At 41.4% G+C, this 17,764-nt stretch overlaps 1 protein-coding gene across 1 annotated transcript; it reads left to right on the top strand.

Moving 5' to 3' along the window:
- Positions 1–3,176: 3,176 nt before the first annotated feature.
- On the top strand, positions 3,177–17,055 carry LOC308395964 (uncharacterized protein; the record flags this gene model as incomplete). Its single annotated transcript, XM_080881026.1, has 5 exons — positions 3,177–3,213; positions 15,057–15,368; positions 16,543–16,695; positions 16,771–16,861; positions 17,037–17,055. The coding sequence occupies 5 exons, from the start codon at positions 3,177–3,179 to the stop codon at positions 17,053–17,055; spliced, it is 612 nt and encodes a 203-aa protein (XP_080737152.1).
- Positions 17,056–17,764: the final 709 nt, after the last annotated feature.

Genomic DNA, 17,764 nt, shown 5'->3' with positions numbered 1-17,764 from the left:
TCAGTTCCTCTTCTTTTATTGACTGTTTCAGCCGTTATGAAGAGCAGCTGCTGCTTTTCCAATGAATTTGCATAATTTATAGTTTCACTGTCACGTCCAAGTCAAACACCAGCTGAAGTCTGCACAGAGGAACAACAGACACTTTAAAAACCTGCATTAATCACTGAACTTAAGGTCAGTGCACTAAGATGAGGAGCATGAACTGTTTCATAATCTCAGGTCTGCTCGCTCTCAGTCTGAAACACTACAGAGGAAACTGAGCCAGACGCCTCACAGAGGGTTTCTCACTGTCACAGGTCTTCATGTGGTCGGAAGAAGCAAGTTTCTGTGTTAGAATCTGAAGTAGATTTAAAGCTTTTTGGAAAGGCCGAAACATTTCTGTAGATCTCTGATCTGCATCCTGTTTCAATAACTGATTTCTAACAAACAGATCATGTTTCTGTTCTCAGAAAACTGGAGGACGTGTGCTCAGATAGAAAGTTGTACAGGTGGGTCTGAGTGGGAGTTTAGCCCTGACCGCTGCACGCTTCTCTAATAAGCACAGTCCATATTTATAACACTGTGTGGGCTGATGCATCAAACTGCTCTGTGCTGGAGGAGCAATGATGCTCCTGCCTCAAACATCGTCTTTAATTCAACAACTTTCCAAAAAGACTGGAGGTGTGTTTTTTCCACAGCCGTGAACCTGTGTGGTCTGCACGTGTGTGAACTGTTCCATCTAGTGTGAGAAGCGTCCCACAGGTGGAAAGGTTGAAAGCCAGAGACTGCGTGACAAACGCTGTGCGCTGTGGTCGTGGCTGCAGAAATGAAAGCAGAGCTGATGATGTCTTCAGTAGCTCTGCAGAGCTGTGGCACACCAGACCGGACCGAGTAGCCACACAGCAGCTTCTGTTAGAGGCACATTCGTTCCACATTTGACAGAAGAGGAAACATGATGTGGTTTAGCTCTGCAGGCATGCTGCTGCAGCTTCTGCTGCAGGTACTCTGCCAGTGCCACTGTTGCATGTACAGCTAATTCATTGTTCCCAGATAACGAGCAGCCACATCCTGTCACATCCTGTTTGCTGCTCTCTTCCATCGTCAGCAGCTACTTTGTCCCAGAGAAAAATGATCAGCCAGGCCAAAGACGAGGGCCACGCTTTTTACATAAGCCACTGCTTTTGTATCTGTGAGGTCAACATGTGTTTGTGTTTCAGACGGACGAGTCGTCCAGCAACGCATTTACTGAAGTCTGTGTGCAGGCTGCAGGCAGGCTGCAGGACCATGCAGGCCTCAGAGGATGTCGACTGGTTTTACTGGTTATTGCTGGTATTTGTGTGTATTTGTGTGTATTTGTGTGTATTTTATCAACTATTTCAAAATGAATTCTTCTTTGTTTCTTTTGTAATTTGGATGGTTTGATTTCAGCTGAGTGACCCTGAGCAGTGTGTGTGTGTGTGTGTGTGTGTGTGTGTGTGTGTGTGTGTGTGTGTGTGTGTGTGTTAATGTGAATTCTATATTTAAACAGGAACATTTGTTGAATTAATTGAAACAGTTTTTAAACTGTGTGGCGAGAATAAGGCGTATCATTCAGAGCCATCTTTATTTACATCTCACCACAACACACCCAAACCCCTGAGTCCCCGTGTTTTTAACTAGGCGGGCGTGATTAAGGATGCTGTGCAGGTGCGTCCGCCCTCCCTGCACGGCACCGCAGACCACGCCCCACCACAAACTGCATTTGTTCAGAATAAATGACTTCAAATATATTTTGTGCTTCGTCACGCTGACGTCACGCTGACATGGTGACACGACTCGGACATGTTTATAATCACAGGCATCATGAACAATATTTATTTATCATTTGAAATAAACAGAGCTCTGTGGACGCTTTTATTTGGATCATTTGTATCGATGAGACCACAGCGAGTGCTTGTAGTCGAGCACTGAGGCCTGATGAAGCTTTCAGTCAGCACGGAGGCGTTTATTAATCTTACTGAGGCTGAACATCAGCAGCAAAGCTGTTTGTCACGTGCAGGAAACCAGTCAGGATGTCCTTGTTTGTTCTTTAAACCAGTTTCTCAGGCTGGTTCTATTGGAGCAGCAGCTGCCATCTTTGTTTACAGCTGCTGTTAAAAATGGCACGTTTGCTTCCACAGTGTAAAAACAGAAGAGGAAATTTGCTCTTTTTTCTCTTCCCTCTGACCTTTCCTCAATCCTGTTTTGTGCTTCCTCGTGTCCTCTGTCCTGCCTCTGACCCACAAACTGATCTTACAAATGTCTCAGTTCCTGATCGGTGACAGAATCTGTTCACTTCCAAAGACTGACGTGAGTTTCTGAAGCATCAGCACAGCAGTAAACGAGCTGGATCACTTAGGAAAGTAAGGAAGTAAGGAACAAAGGAAAGGTGCTTCCTTTGTTATCTCCTTTAGGAGAGGAAATAAAATCTTTTTTATAAAGTGGCTCCTTGTTTCCATCATCCAGTTTGCATCAGCTCTGCTCACAGTTAAAGCACTGCTGTGTTTCCATCTTTACGATTATCAATAATCCGACAAACAGAAATCCAGAATGAAAGCAGTGAATCGCAGGAGCCTGAGAAATACGACCTTTAATGTGAAACAGATCAGGAGTCCAACAGGAAACTGAACAATGACCGGCGAGAACACACACACACACTGTGCAAAGTGAAGCAGGGGAACAAACGCGGTCAGAGATCAGCTGTGATGTAAATGTAGGAAAATACAAAAGTGAAATATATTAAAATATGAAATAAAGAGCAAATTAAATTATGAGGTCATTGTTCATGTGTTTCTATTCTGTCTGAAGTCATGGTTCAAACTCACAGAGTGCAGCAGACTCTCAGCACAGTAACATCCACCATCACAGCGCCACTGAGATCCTCTGGTTCTTTTACAAAGTTCCCCGTGATGACTCGTGTTTTCTTCACCTCGCGGCGTTTTCCCATTATAGCGTGTATAGGAGGAGGAGTCTGCCAGCTGTAGCTTGTTTGCGGACTCGGTGCGTTTTGCACTAAGCCAGTGCTTCTATGGGTCAGGCTTCGTTCCAGTCTGAATTAAAATGAATTAATTACGATATTTTTTCCTCTTGTTTTCAAAAAGTGTTTCTTTGACGGACAGCTTGTGAGGAGACACAGCAGCAGGGATATTTGGTCATGACCGTCTCCGTTTAACTCTGCGATGGAGTCAAGTATGAGACTTATTGTTCTTCTGATTGGTGAGTTTACAGCAGCTGCATTTCACTGTGACAGAGATGAGACGGGCTGTGATGCTCGCAGAGACTAACTGTAGTTTGGTTATTTACTTCCAGTGTGCAGCACTTTGCGTTTAAAGTGTTTTATCATTTTCAGTTCAGTGTTATTTATATAGAAATCCTCTTCTACATGAAGACGATGATCTACAGATTAACACGTACACGGGCTGCGTCCGTGAAACAGGTCAAAGTAGAAAAACAGTAGAAACGAGCGGCCTCGTCACTAAGAGGTTTCTATTAAAGCAGCTTCACAGAGCGACTCTCGATGAGCTGCAAGTGTTTAAACTGCAGGTTTATTTTTTATTAACCAACAAAACACAGATTTAAAAGTGCAACGTGCTGTTTCTCACATACAGATTTATGTATTTAGTTCTTCCATTTCTATTCATTTCATGACACATTTAACATCTTTAAGAGGAAAAGTTCTCATTGTCCTCCTGTAGTCTTTACTCTCTCACAGTAAGCTCTGATACTTGGACTGATCATCGGTGCACTTATATCCAGGTCATATTCATACACTCGTGTGGGACTGTGTGCACTTGTTGGTATTTTAAATATCTGTCAGCTGCAGGATTATTGAAGGATATTTGGCTGTTAATGAACAGCAGAGGACCAAGAACAGAACCCTGAGGAACACCACTTTATAATCAGTGAAACTTTATTTTTACAGCAGCTTTCATGCAGTTTGGTGCAGCAAAGAACAAAAAACATAAACTAATATTAAAACATGTAATAGTTCTTTGGTCCTGTGCTTACGTGACTTATCTCCCGCTGCTCCGGCTTCCTGCCACAGTCCATAAACACACAGCAGTGAGATTAACTGGTGATCGTGCAGATTAAAGCGCTGCAGAGGTCTCAGTAAGAATAGAAAATATATGACTGTGAGAAGGTTACAAACACACATTCATCACATTTAGAAGGAAAAAAAACTTGATTAATAAGTGAGACAACAGGCCTGAGTTTAACAATATTTCTTAAATGGAAAAAACAAGAGCGGATCACAGACTCGATGTGAGCATCAAAAGTCAGAGATTGATCAAAAATCAATCCAAGATCGTGACTTTAACTCTGAGAAAGATCACAGATGTTGCCTAATTTGGTGCTTGATGCTCTCTGGAGAGTTAAACACTCTGCGTTCAGCTGCAGAAACGTTTGTGCCATCCAGCTGTAATTCCCTTAAGACCGTCCCAGTTTACCCAGTTCACGTCTGCACACAGATGATAGGAAATGATTTTCAAACTACTAATAATAAGGCTTAATGGCAGGATATATAATGAGAATAACAAGGAGCTTAAACCTGATGTTGGAGCTATTTGTTCTTTATTTTTATTATTTTTATTATTTTGAAATTTGTTTGAGTTTGTTGTTGGTTTACTTATATTTTTGGATTATTTAAAAGTTTATTTGTGTTAAAATTTGCTTCATGTTTTTGGTTTGTTGTTTATCTTGTTCGGTCAGTCAGGAAGAACTGCAGGACCATTTTCTATAAATAAAGGGACTGGTTTAGGACCAGCATGCACTGGGTCTTTGTTTAATGCTCGCCAAACTGGATAAATGAACCATAAACTTTCAAGTTTTGGACGTTGGACTTCTTTGCCTTTGTACAAACTTACGGATGTTTGGTTGGATCACGTCGATGATCAACAGCATCAAACTGCCTGACAGTCCAGGTTTAAAATGTTTTAATAAAATCTTTGAGGACCTGTAACCGCGACACTCTGTCTTTAATTGAGCCGTTTGTAATATTTTATATTCGGAGTTTCAGTTCAGACGTTTCTTTTCAAAAGTTCATAGTTTAAGTGCTGAGGACGGCTGATGATCAGAAGCATTAATTATACACTTTTACTGGACACAGATAATTATATCGAAGATCTTTGGTGTTTAAAATTTGCTGTTCAGGTTCAAAACTGTGTTTTTTGGTTTTGTTCCGTCTTACATGTGAGTAGAATAAAAAAGCAGAGAGTAAATAATCAAATTACTTTTGTTGGTTTATTGGTGTGTTTACACCAATAAACCAAACGCCACATTAGCTGAACTATGGAGATGCAGAAGTAACCTGATGATCTGATGTTGTCACTCATAATATTTTACAGTAAACATGTTGGAACATTTATGTGGACAGAAAAGGTGAAGCAGTGAAGGTCATCAGTCACAGCAAAGATGCAGGAACCAGTTTTCATGAGCTGAAGTTTGAAAGAACCGATTCAAAAACATGCACAGCGTCGTTCGTCATAAAGCTTCAGATGATTCGACTGGAGTCCGAATCAAAGCTAAAATAAAAAGAACCTCTAGTTTAGTTCAGTTTGGACTTTGTTTATTCAAATTCTTAATAAAGCGTCCGGAATAAGAACGATTCAAACAGAAAAATAAAAGTTAAACAAACATTAAAATGTGACTAAAAATATACTGAACTTACTTCTAAAAAAAATGTTTTGCTAAGACACTGGCGGGAAAAGCGGCCCCTCCTTATGAAGACTGGTTAAACTGGCATCTTAAAAAAAAGTGACTTATGGTCTATTACAGCGGTCCCCAACCCCTGGGTCAGGGACCCGTACCGGGCCGGGAGAGTTGAGGCTCGGGTGTGAAATTTACGGTTTTCAGGGCTTTTATCGTTAACTCTGTTTCCCCGGGTCTTTCCCGTGTTGTAGTTGTGTCTTATTTTGAAAGAAATGATTACCTGTTACCATAGTGACCAGAGACCATTAAGGGGCAGAGAGGAGGATGTTACTCTCAGTGTTGTTGGCCCATTTCAGGAGGACGCTGCTAATAAAGTTACACAATTACACAGTGAATTCATGTTTATTATTATATTTACAGAACACCAGTTTCTGTCTCGGTCGGATCATTTTAATTTGTCGTATTTATCCGCGACCTCTTAAAGGCCGGTCCGTGAAAATATTGTCGGACATTAAATCCTTCCTCTCACCAGCTGGCTTTCAGCAGCTTGGTGGTTGTGGCGTCTGGTGTGTGAAAGTAGAGTGTGAGTGTTATTTTTCTTTTTTTGTTTATATCTAAAGTTTAAAAATAGAAATGTTGAAACTCTATATATACACACACACACACACACACACAGAGATAAATCTAAGTAAAATAATACTAACTAGACTGTAAAGAGAACCAAACTCTGGGCCTAACAGGAAACTACCAACATTTCTTTGGCCTGCTGGTCACTGACAGCTGATTGTGTTATCACCAAGCAACAGCCAGACTAATACTCAGTGTTATTACAGGACACAGCTTCCTCTGTTTGCCATTGAAATTGAGGAAGGTTATAAATGTTCTAACTCTGAGTCCTGAACAGGATGTAGCAGACATGAATATTACATTAGAAGCCATTAAGCATCGATCCAGAGCTGCATCCAGTTCAGAGTCTCCTCCTGGTTCTGACTCAGTAAACATGAAACACTGTAAGAAAGACGACGGTACAAATAACGCGTCTTTCTTCAACAGAAGCACCTCGTAGTCTTTACACCATGTTTGCTTGTGTTTGTATTTCCAGCAGATAAAACCTTTAATATCTTGAATCAGCAGGAACATGTAAATATGCACGATGTGCCTACAAGCTCCAGTATCTCATCCACACTGTGTAACTTTAATGCACAGCTCACAGTTATCACAGTTTTTTAGTGTGAAAACTTCCTCGAGCTGGTTGTGCTGACAGATTTGACCTGTATAGTTTTATTTGATATTGGCTGCTTTTGCATGTGCATGACATCTTTGTGGGTTTGAATGGGTGGGTGACTGAACGTGTAAAGAGCTTTGGGATCCTTAGGGACTAAGTAAAGCGCTATACAGGCCATTTACCATTTATTACCTAAACCATGAAAAAACCTAAACATGAGCCTGGAAAAACTGATAGTTGAAAACGTGAAATAAGCTCCAGGAAACAGGAAGCAGACAGATGACCTGACACCAAACGAAGGAAGACAGAGCACTTAAATAGACGGAGTGGAAATAAGGGAGATGGAAACACAGCTGACTAAGGCTGCGTCCACACGTACACGGGTATTTTTGAAAACGGAGATTTTCTGTTTTTGTTTGTTTTTTTTGTTTTTTTTAATCCCGTCCAGACGTAAAGCCTGGGTGGGAAATGGTAGAAGCAGAAAGCAGTCCTGTGTGGAGGGACAGTAACTGTGTGAGTATATGTAAGCTTTTAAACACTGCAGAGAGTAAAATTAACCCTCTGGGGTCCAGGGTGTAATTGGCTGTTTGACTACTTTTACCTCTACATTTCACCTTTAAAATAGGTTTTTCTTGCCTTGTTTGGTATCATTATTTTCAGCACAATCTCAAATACAGTGGGGCAAAAAAGTATTTAGTCAGCCACCGATTGTGCAAGTTCCCCCACTTAAAATGATGACAGAGGTCAGTAATTTGCACCAGAGGTACACTTCAACTGTGAGAGACAGAATGTGAAAAAAAAATCCATGAATCCACATGGTAGGATTTGTAAAGAATTTATTTGTAAATCAGGGTGGAAAATAAGTATTTGGTCACCTCAAACATGGAAAATCTCTGGCTCTCACAGACCTGTAACGTCTTCTGTAAGAAGCTTTTCTGTCCCCCACTCGTTACCTGTATGAATGGCACCTGTTTGAACTCATCATCTGTATAAAAGACACCTGTCCACAGCCTCAAACAGTCAGACTCCAAACTCCGCCATGGCCAAGACCAAAGAGCTTTCGAAGGACACCAGGAAAAGTATTGTAGACCTGCACCAGACTGGGAAGAGTGAATCTACAATAGGCAAGCAGCTTGGTGTGAAAAAATTGGGAGAATGTCATGTGGTCAGATGAAACCAAAGTAGAACTTTTTGGTATAAACTCAACTCGTCGTGTTTGGAGGAAGAAGAATACTGAGTTGCATCCCAAGAACACCATACCTACTGTGAAGCATGGGGGTGGAAACATCATGCTATGGGGCTGTTTTTCTGCCAAGGGGACAGGATGACTGATCCGTGTTAAGGACAGAATGAATGGGGCCATGTATCGTGAGATTTTGAGCCAAAACCTCCTTCCATCAGTGAGAACTTTGAAGATGAAACGAGGCTGGGTCTTCCAACATGACAATGATCCAAAACACACCGCCCGGGCAACAAAGGAGTGGCTCCGTAAGAAGCATTTGAAAGTCCTGGAGTGGCCTAGCCAGTCTCCAGACCTCAACCCCATAGAAAATCTGTGGCGGGAGTTGAAAGTCCGTGTTGCTCGGCGACAGCCCCAAAACATCACTGCTCTCGAGAAGATCTGCATGGAGGAATGGGCCAAAATACCAGCTACTGTGTGTGCAAACCTGGTAAAGACCTATAGTAAACGTTTGACCTCTGTTATTGCCAACAAAGGTTATGTTACAAAGTATTGAGTTGTATTTTTGTTATTGACCAAATACTTATTTTCCACCCTGATTTACCAATAAATTCTTTACAAATCCTACCATGTGGATTCATGGATTTTTTTTTCACATTCTGTCTCTCACAGTTAAAAGTGTACCTCTGGTGCAAATTACTGACCTCTGTCATCAGTTTAGGTGGGGGAACTTGCACAATCGGTGGCTGACTAAATACTTTTTTGCCCCATTGTATCTGAAATTCCAGTTATTTTTTTTTCATTTTGGTATACTATATTAGCACAGAAGATCTAAATTCAGACAAAAAAATTCTAAGTCAGAGTAGAAAAAAGTTATTTTTTACTGTAAAACCCACAAACATGTTTAACGAATCATTTTCACAACTTGAAATGCAAATAGAAATTGTACATTTATAAAAAATTATGCACAAGTTTTGCAAACAACAAAGTTATATGGTACTATTTACGTTTTTTATATAACCATTTAAATCTATTTACAGAACAATCAGCTGTGCTGCATCAAATAAGAAGGCACACAAATTATTTGTGCCGGTCCAAAAAAATAGTTTGTGTTCAGTATAAGACGGAGGAGAACAGCACAGGCCTAAACCTGCAGGTCTGACAGCAGGAGGTGCATCCGTCCAGTTTTCCATGTGGGAACAGCGTTTACACTGGAATCTGCCTTTGACGGCTTTGTTTGGAGAAAGTGTGAAATTGAGCAGTCTAACTGACACACAATACAAGACAAGAACTACACAACACACTAACTACAGCCTCCAAACACGCTGAACGTCACTAATGTCTCACATATGAAAACTCTCTCTCTTTCTTTTGCTCGCCTGCTTTCCATCGCAGGTGTCACTCCTAAAATCTTCCCCATCTCACCCAAACAACCAAGTGTCACATGGTCCTTATCATTTTTTGATTGGCTGACATGGTAAACTCTAACACCAATAGGGAAGTGGTGCTTTTTTCTTTTTCTTGTTTCACTCACAGAGGGAGAGTGTTTGCTAGCGCTGTCTGTAGAAAACGCCGTTCTTCCCGCTGTAAACGCCGCTGTTTTGTTCAGAATAAAAACATTGCGTGTATTTTTTATCATTACTCTGGTTTTACGTGGCCCATCGACACAATTCAAAAACTGGTATGTAGTGTGAAGTCCGCACTTTCGACCCAAGTTGAAATGGAGACTCTGACTCGCTGCAGCTGTGTCATCTTAAATTGGTCATGTGATTTTGACGCGCCAGCGCATCCGGAGACCCCAGAGGGTTAACAGTAACAGTATTTTGTGTAAGTCCGCCAGCGTAGAAATTAATTTCACCAAAACAATAACGTGACGCACAGTGTGACGTCAAAATAGGCGCACACCTTTGACGCTGCGTTTTCTCCGTTTTTTGAAAATCTCCACCTTTTGTAAGCGTTTTTGAAAATCTCCGTTTTCAGTGACTGAAAATGCCGTTTACGTGTGGACGAAAGGTGCAAACACATAGAAAAATCTGCGTTTTCAAAAATACCCGTGTACGTGTGCACGTAGCCAAAGGCTGGATATCGTCTAGAATCAATTCGATTCCATTTGAATCGAGGAAATTCTGCCTCAGACAGTCAGAAATATTATAATTCTGATCATTTATGAGTACATGTCCATATTTTTATGTTTAATATACAGTGGTCCCTCGTTTATCGAGGGAGTTGCGTTCTAAAAATAACCCACAATGGGTGAAATCCGCAAAGTAGCAAACTTTATTTTTTATTTTTAAATTATTATAGATGGTTTAAGGCTCTAAAACCACTCACTACACACTTTGTGCACTTTTCTCAGACAGACATGAACATTTTCACTTTTCTTCTCTTGTTTAAACACTCAAAGTTCAAACCTTGGTAGGAAAATAAGTTCAGTGTTGTAGAATGAAGCCAAAGGAACCTGCAGGTGCCGACGTTTCATGACATTGTGTTTGTTGGGGAGAAAACTTACAAACATACAGTACAGGAGACGCAGCACGAGATAGATTGACGATGGTCTACAGCCAATCAACACGCAGAACACAATGACTGTAAAAAAAAAAAAAAAAGCATGCAGAATTGCACCAAACAAAATGTGCGAAACAGCGAGGCCGCAAAATGTGAACCACGTAACAGCGAGGAAGCGCTGTATTTATCTATAAAACGAAGGCTGACACTTCATCAGAGGTGTGACATCACAGCAGAGGCCTTTGTGTCAAAGTAACTCAGGATAAAACAGAAAAACATGAAGGAGATTTTCCTGTTCTGGCCTTTTATAGCAGATAACCTTAAAATATTCTGCAGTAGAACAAAAACTGAAGACCATGAACATCTGAAGATTACAGATGGTAAATGGACTGATTCTTATACAGTGCTTTCTACTCTCCTCAAAGCACTCTATGCAACATGCCTCATTCACCCATTCACACCCACTCATGCAACCACTTCTAAACACAAGTGCAAACTAAACTACATTCACACACAGTAACTCCGATGAAGGCATTGGAGGACAACTTGGGGTTCATATCTTGGGTCAGGCTTGGTTCCAATCTGAATTAAAATTAATCAATTATGATAATTAGCAGAAATTAAGCTTTCTTGTTGGAAGTCATTTAAATACAATAACGTTTTTATAAAACAGTGGCCGACAGTGCTGTACACATGTCACGATCCTGGGTCTTATGACCCAGCGTTTTGGAGTTTTAGTTTATGATTAAGCCCTTTAGGTTTTCTAAGTTCATTTTTTATCATGCCTAGGTTGTTATAGTTCTTTGTTATTAGATTCCCCTTGTGTCCTCCAACCCCTGTTAAGTCTCCCTTGCCATCCATCCATCCATCCATCCATCTTCATCCGCTTTATCCGGGGCCGGGTCACGGGGGCAGCAGCCTAAGCAAAGAGGCCCAGACCTCCCTCTCCCCAGCCACCTCCTCCAGCTTATCCGGGGGAATACCAAGGCGTTCCCAGGCCAGCCGAGAGATATAATCTCTCCAGCGTGTCCTGGGTCTGCCCCGGGGCCTCCTCCCGGTGGGGCATGCCCGGAACACCTCACCCAGGAGGCGCCCAGGGGGCATCCTTGTCAGATGCCCGAACCACCTCAGCTGGCTCCTTTCGATGTGGAGCAGCAGCGGCTCTACTCTGAGCCCCTCCTGGATGGCTGAACTTCTCACCCTATCTCTAAGGGAGAGGCCAGCCACCCTTCTCGTTCTTTCGGTCACTACCCACAGCTGGTGACCATAGGTGAGGGTAGGGAGGTAGATCGACCGGTAAATTGAGAGCTTCGCTTTTACACTCAGCTCCCTCTTCACCACGATGGACCGGTGCAGCGTCCGCATTACTGCAGCTGCAGCCCCAATCCGTCTGTCGATCTCCGGCTCCCTTCTCCCATCACTCGCGAACAAGACCCCGAGATACTTGAACTCCTCCACTTGGGGCAGGAACTCATCCCCGACCCGGAGTGGGCACTCCACCCTTTTCCGGCTGAGAACCATGGCCTCAGATTTGGAGGTGCTGATCCTCATTCCTGCTGCTTCACACTCGGCTCCCTTGCCCTTCATGTGTTTCATGTCTGCGTCTTATGTTGTCAAGTTCAGGTTGTCAAGTCTGCATCTTATGTTTCCTGTTTTATTTTGAAGAGGTCTTGTGTTTCTATGTTCACTGTATTTAGTTTTACTCTTTCCCTGCGAGTTCATTATGTTCATGTGGGTTGTGCTGTTCCCTAGGTTTCAGTTATGTTATCATAGGCTTAGTTCTTGTAATGTGGCTTCCCTGTGTTCCATGTTGTGTCTACTGTGCCTTTCTGTACCATGTTTCAGGTCCCTATGTTCTGTCTCCCCAGTTGCTGTGAAGTTTGCATGTCTAGAGTTCAGTCAGTGTGTTTCCTGTTTTACTTTGAAGGTCCATGTCTCATGTCAGTGTTTCTAGTTTTGCTTCCCTTGTCTCGTCCAGCCTGATTACTCCCAGCTGTGCTCTTCTACTGTCTCTCATTCCCTCGTTATCCCTCAGTGTATTTAAGCCCTGTGTGTCGTAGTCTCCCTTGTGGCTGCGTTTCCCTGCGTGTCAGTTTATCCATGTCCCAGTTTGGTTTAGTTTTTCCATGCCATTCTGCAATAAAGCAGCTTTTTGAGTTTAATTTTGTTGTCGTGAGTTTTGCGTTTGGGTCCTTCTCCTGCCTGCACACAGCCGAAACATGACAACACAACAGTAGACTGGTGCATAACAAGCAGCAAATAATGCAGAAAAAAGATTCTTAGATGGAAAACTGTTCTTGAAATACACTGAGAGAGAGCTGTGCATGAAGTGTGATGGGGTTTGTTTTTTTTTCGTGGTGGAAGCAAAACTGCAGAAGTACGGAGCCCCGCAAGGGACATGGGAGAAAAAAAATTAAGACAAACTTTTGTGAGATTCCTCCCATACCAGTAATTTATGTTCTAGAATCGATTCTCATATTCAAATATCAATATTTTATTAATTTTGGGTAATTTTTTAGTTTATTATTTACAGGAACAAAGTGGAAAGAAACGATACCATTCGGATTGTCTACATTCGAACGAACTACTTCCTCTTCTGCCTTTCATAGTCATGTGCGAAATACGGCTGTATAACTGTGTGGCAGCCCCGGCGTGCGCACTCTCAACAATGGCTGAGCGTAAATGGAGTTATGTGCAGACATACATGTGGCACGACAGTGAGGTGTTGTGGCAACACCACTGACCTCGTCAGACACCTCCGAGTAAATCATATCACAGAATATGACGAGCTTATGTTGAGGTGAACTGAAGAGGAGGAGAAGGACAGGTGCTGCCAGGGCGAGACAGACGTCTGTCACAGAGTCCTTTTGTGCTGCAGGCAGGCAAGATGTTCAAATAGGCACAACTTCAGAGTTTTTTCTTTATTTCTATATAATAATTGTGCATCATTGAGTGATAAGAATAAGTAACCTGACGTCTTGTAATCATTATGAAGCTATAATTTGAGATACAATAAAAGATACAGTAAAAAAATGTTTTTGTACAAAGTATTGGATCAGTATCGTTGATATCAGCCCGAATTTTACTTGGTATCAGATCGGAAAGGAAATCAGTGGTATCGCACGTCACTAGCAAATATGCAACATCTTTATAAACCGAGCAGATATTTGAAGTTTACACAGCTACAGAAGAGTTTATTTTGTCACCCAGAAAGATTAATAAGAGTCATTTTAAAACTTAGTAGCGGCCGCCATTTTTAAAAACTGGAGTTTGGCTGGGCCACGCTATGAATTCTGGGATCTAGTGGGCCACGAAGGACACACCCGACCCATCCTTCAAACTCGGGGAAAAGGAGGACGCATTTGTCGGCTGCATTCGGAGGAGTCTACAAATTTGGACAGCCTTCAGCGCGTTGCTGTGACGTAATCGGTCTACAAATGCGTCCTCAGGAGGATGCAGCCCATGAATTTGGACATGCCCTCAGGCTACGTCCACACATACATGGGCGTTTTCAATCACAGGAAACTGAGACTTTAAAAACCTGCCAGGGTGGAGATTTTTGAAAACTCAGTTTTTGCGTTTACGTGTGGACGAGGAAAACGGAGAAAACACGGCGTCGAAGGTGTGCGCATATTTTGACGTCACACTGTGCGCCACGTTATTGTTTCGGTGAAATTAATTTCTACAATAGCGGACTTACACAAAATACTGTTACTGTTAATTTTACTCTCTGCAGTGTTTAAATGCTCACATATACACACAGTTCCTGTCCCTCCACACAGGACTCAGTTTTGCTTCTCTGCGCCATCTTTGTTCACTCTTTCCCACCCAGGCTTCTAGAACTCTGATTGGCCAACATTTCTACACGGTTAAGAATATATCACCACGTGTTGCTTTGGCATGTTCCTAGCAGCGTTTTCCTTTATTTTTGGCGTTTACATGTGGATGGGATTTATTTATTTATTTATTTTTTAATTTTTTTTTAATCGGAAACAGAAAATCTCCGTTTTCAAAAATACCCGTGTACGTCTGGACGTAGCCTTCGAGAGGCCGAGTTTCTCAGAAACAAACAAGTTGATCAGTCTGCACGTCTGCAGAGGAAGCATGACCCCGTCCAGCGTTTACAGACGTGTTGCTGCCATCAGATTAAAAATGAGCTCTCTCAGTTTAAACATGTGAAATGTTTTCTATCTTCTATTGTGAATAAAATATGGCTTCATGACATTTGAACATTATTCGACACCAACGACCTTTTTGCAGCTGTAAATGTTTAGTTTGTCACAACCAGATCAAAAAGTAAGAAGTTGTTGTGATTGGTGTAAAATGTGTGAGGCTGAGTTCCTCCTGTCACTGATGCAGCTCACATGTATCAGCTTCACCCTCCTCGTGCTTCATGTTGCCTGGAGTTAATCTTCACTTACTTTCTGTGGCTCTTTGTAAGATCTCTGATCACGTTCATTAAAGTTCTCACTGACTGTTGGATCTCTTCATATTTTACAGTGATGAGATTTTCTGCTTCTGAGGAAGTGAAGAAGAACCTGACGGGCACTGTGGGAGGAAACATCACTCTACCTGACTCTGTGCAGGAGGAAGAGTTAGGATTTCTGTTATATGGAAGAAAGATTATTGCTCATGTGATTAAGGGGGGATTTGAAATACACGAGGACATTTACAAGAACAGACTTCAGTGGGACAGAAACTCTGGACTCTTTACACTCACAGAGTTGCAGAGGAACGACTCAGGGAGTTATGTCATTCACTCTAAAACAGGAAAAGGAAACAGGAAATCATCATATGAGCTCACAGTGTACGGTAAGTCTCACATTTACTCTGGTATGTTTTTGTGCAACTCCATATGTGACCTCAGTCTGTATGTTCCTCATTAGTTTGGTCATATCATCACTTCAGAATAAAAACAGCTTTTTGTTCTTATAATCCCACAAATGTCTGGTGTGAAAGGAATAATCAGCTTTGACTTCAGTGTTTTCACCAACATTACTGATGTGTACAAAGTTATGGCAGAGTTTACACTGGACCTAATGTTTGTTTTATTTATGTTTTGTTGTTGTTAATGAGAACGAGACTTTAACAAACATAGCCGTCTTTGAATTGTCTTCTGCAGCTAGCAGTATATTATAGTAATTATTATTATAGTAAGTTATTATATGAAGCGCCTTGAGGCAACTTTTGTTGTGATTTGGCGCTATATAAATAAAATTGAATAAAATTGAATTGAATAGCAGCCGCCCCTCCCTGAGCCTGGTTCTGCTTCAGGTTTGAAGTTTTTTCTTCCCACTGTTGCCAAAGGCTTTCTCAAACAGGCTCGTTTGACTGTTGAGGTTTTCTCTGTATTACTGTCTGTACCTTACAAAATAAAGCACCTTGGTCTCTGTTCAGATACACGTGTGCTTCAAATGTGACAAATTCAAACAATTAGTCTGAAGTTCAATGATGACATCATTATGATGATGTAATAATGAGCCCAACTGATGGGTCCTAATAGGAAAGTGCAGAAGGACCTCTCAGTAATGAATGAGTACCTTTCAGTGTATTGCTGTTTTGTTTCCTCCACCTTCATTCCTCCACCTTAACAAGGTGCAATAATAATTAATGTGCAATAATAACAGTGTGCAATACACATACACTTATTCTTCTTTTTTTACTAAGTTAATATACTGTGTTGTGTTGTTTGTTACGTTGTGATGTGTCATATCGTGTCGTGTTGTGTTATATGTAGTGCCGACGTAGGACAGTTTTTCCAATTTCATTGTACTACTGTACTATGTATGACTGTGCAATGACAATAAAGAGTTATCTTATCTTATCTTCATCCTCCTGCTGCTCATTTCTAATGGTCTCCATATCAGCAGCATCTTTGTACCAGAGCCTGACCTCAGCCTGCAGCTGATTTTACAGTAAAAGAATACTTTCTAATGTGATTTGTTGTCTTGACTGATTTTTGTTCTCCATCAACCTTCGTCCCCAGACTCTGTACCGACTCCTGCAGTGAAGAAAGTGAGTGGAAAGAGATGTGTGGCTGCAAACCCTGCAGAGGAGAAAACTCTTCCTGTCCATGTGAGAACCACCTGTGGAGACACAGACGACAACGACACCAACAGCTCGACTGAACCAAGAAACTGTGAGATTATTTCTAACTGTGATTTTAAACATGTTGTTCACTGTGTTTGCTGACATCTGATTTCCTGTTTGACAGATAACATCCTCATTATAATCTTCTGTGTCCTGTCGGTTGTGATGATCATACTTGCTGCTTTTATCATCAAGTCAAAGTATCTTCAGACAAGGTAAGCATTTGTGTCTTTTTCTTTTTTATTATAGGTAATTATCTTTTTACATTTGTTTTTAGATCTCAGAGTACTATTCTCTGTTTCTTTATGTCAAACTACACCTGTACACATGTTCAGCACAAATAGTTTCATCTGTTCAGCTGGTCATACCTCCTTCATATTGTTCATAAAGGTTATTGGCAGACAAGTGAACAGTAAAGTGTTACAAGCACATCAAACGCATTGACTGTTCAGTATAATCCAGTAAGTTCTTCCTCTGGAATCAATAGTTCCAGACAGATCAGACACTTCTGGTTTTCCAAAGAAGAAACAGTAATAATAATAATAATAATAATAATACATTTTATTTAAATAGCGCCTTTCAAAGCACCCAAGGACACTGTACAACAGATAAAAACTGGAAATATACACAATGATAAAAATAGAAGATAAAAGTTAAAACATACAGAAATTTAAGAATAGGCAATTTTAAACAGATGAGTTTTGAGGGTGGACTTAAAAAGAGAGAATGAACTAATATTTCTGAGGTCCGGGGGTAGGGAATTCCAAAGTCGAGGGGCAGAGCAGCTAAAGGCCCTCCCTCCCATTGTGATCAGACGAGCAGAGGGAACAGAGAGAGAAAGAGAAGATGAAGATCTGAGGCAGCGGGATGGGAGCTTCATCTGTAATAAGTCAGAGAGGTACGGTGGAGAGAGAGAGTGAATAGCCTTGAATGTATACAGAATTATTTTAAAATGGATGCGAAATTTGACCGGGAGCCAGTGAAGTTGCTTCAGGATTGGGGAGATGTGGTGGGTAGAAGAAGTCCTAGTAATAATACGGGCAGCAGAGTTCTGGACACGTTGGAGCTTGTTGATAGATTTTTGTGTGAGGCCAAATAATAATGAGTTGCAGTAGTCA

Source organism: Rhamphochromis sp. 'chilingali', assembly GCF_963969265.1.
Source record: "Rhamphochromis sp. 'chilingali' genome assembly, chromosome: 4".
Classification (NCBI taxonomy): Eukaryota; Metazoa; Chordata; class Actinopteri; order Cichliformes; family Cichlidae; genus Rhamphochromis; species Rhamphochromis sp. 'chilingali'.
The sequence above is the reverse complement of the archived record's forward strand: the minus strand, read 5'-3'. Positions and strand labels throughout refer to the sequence as shown.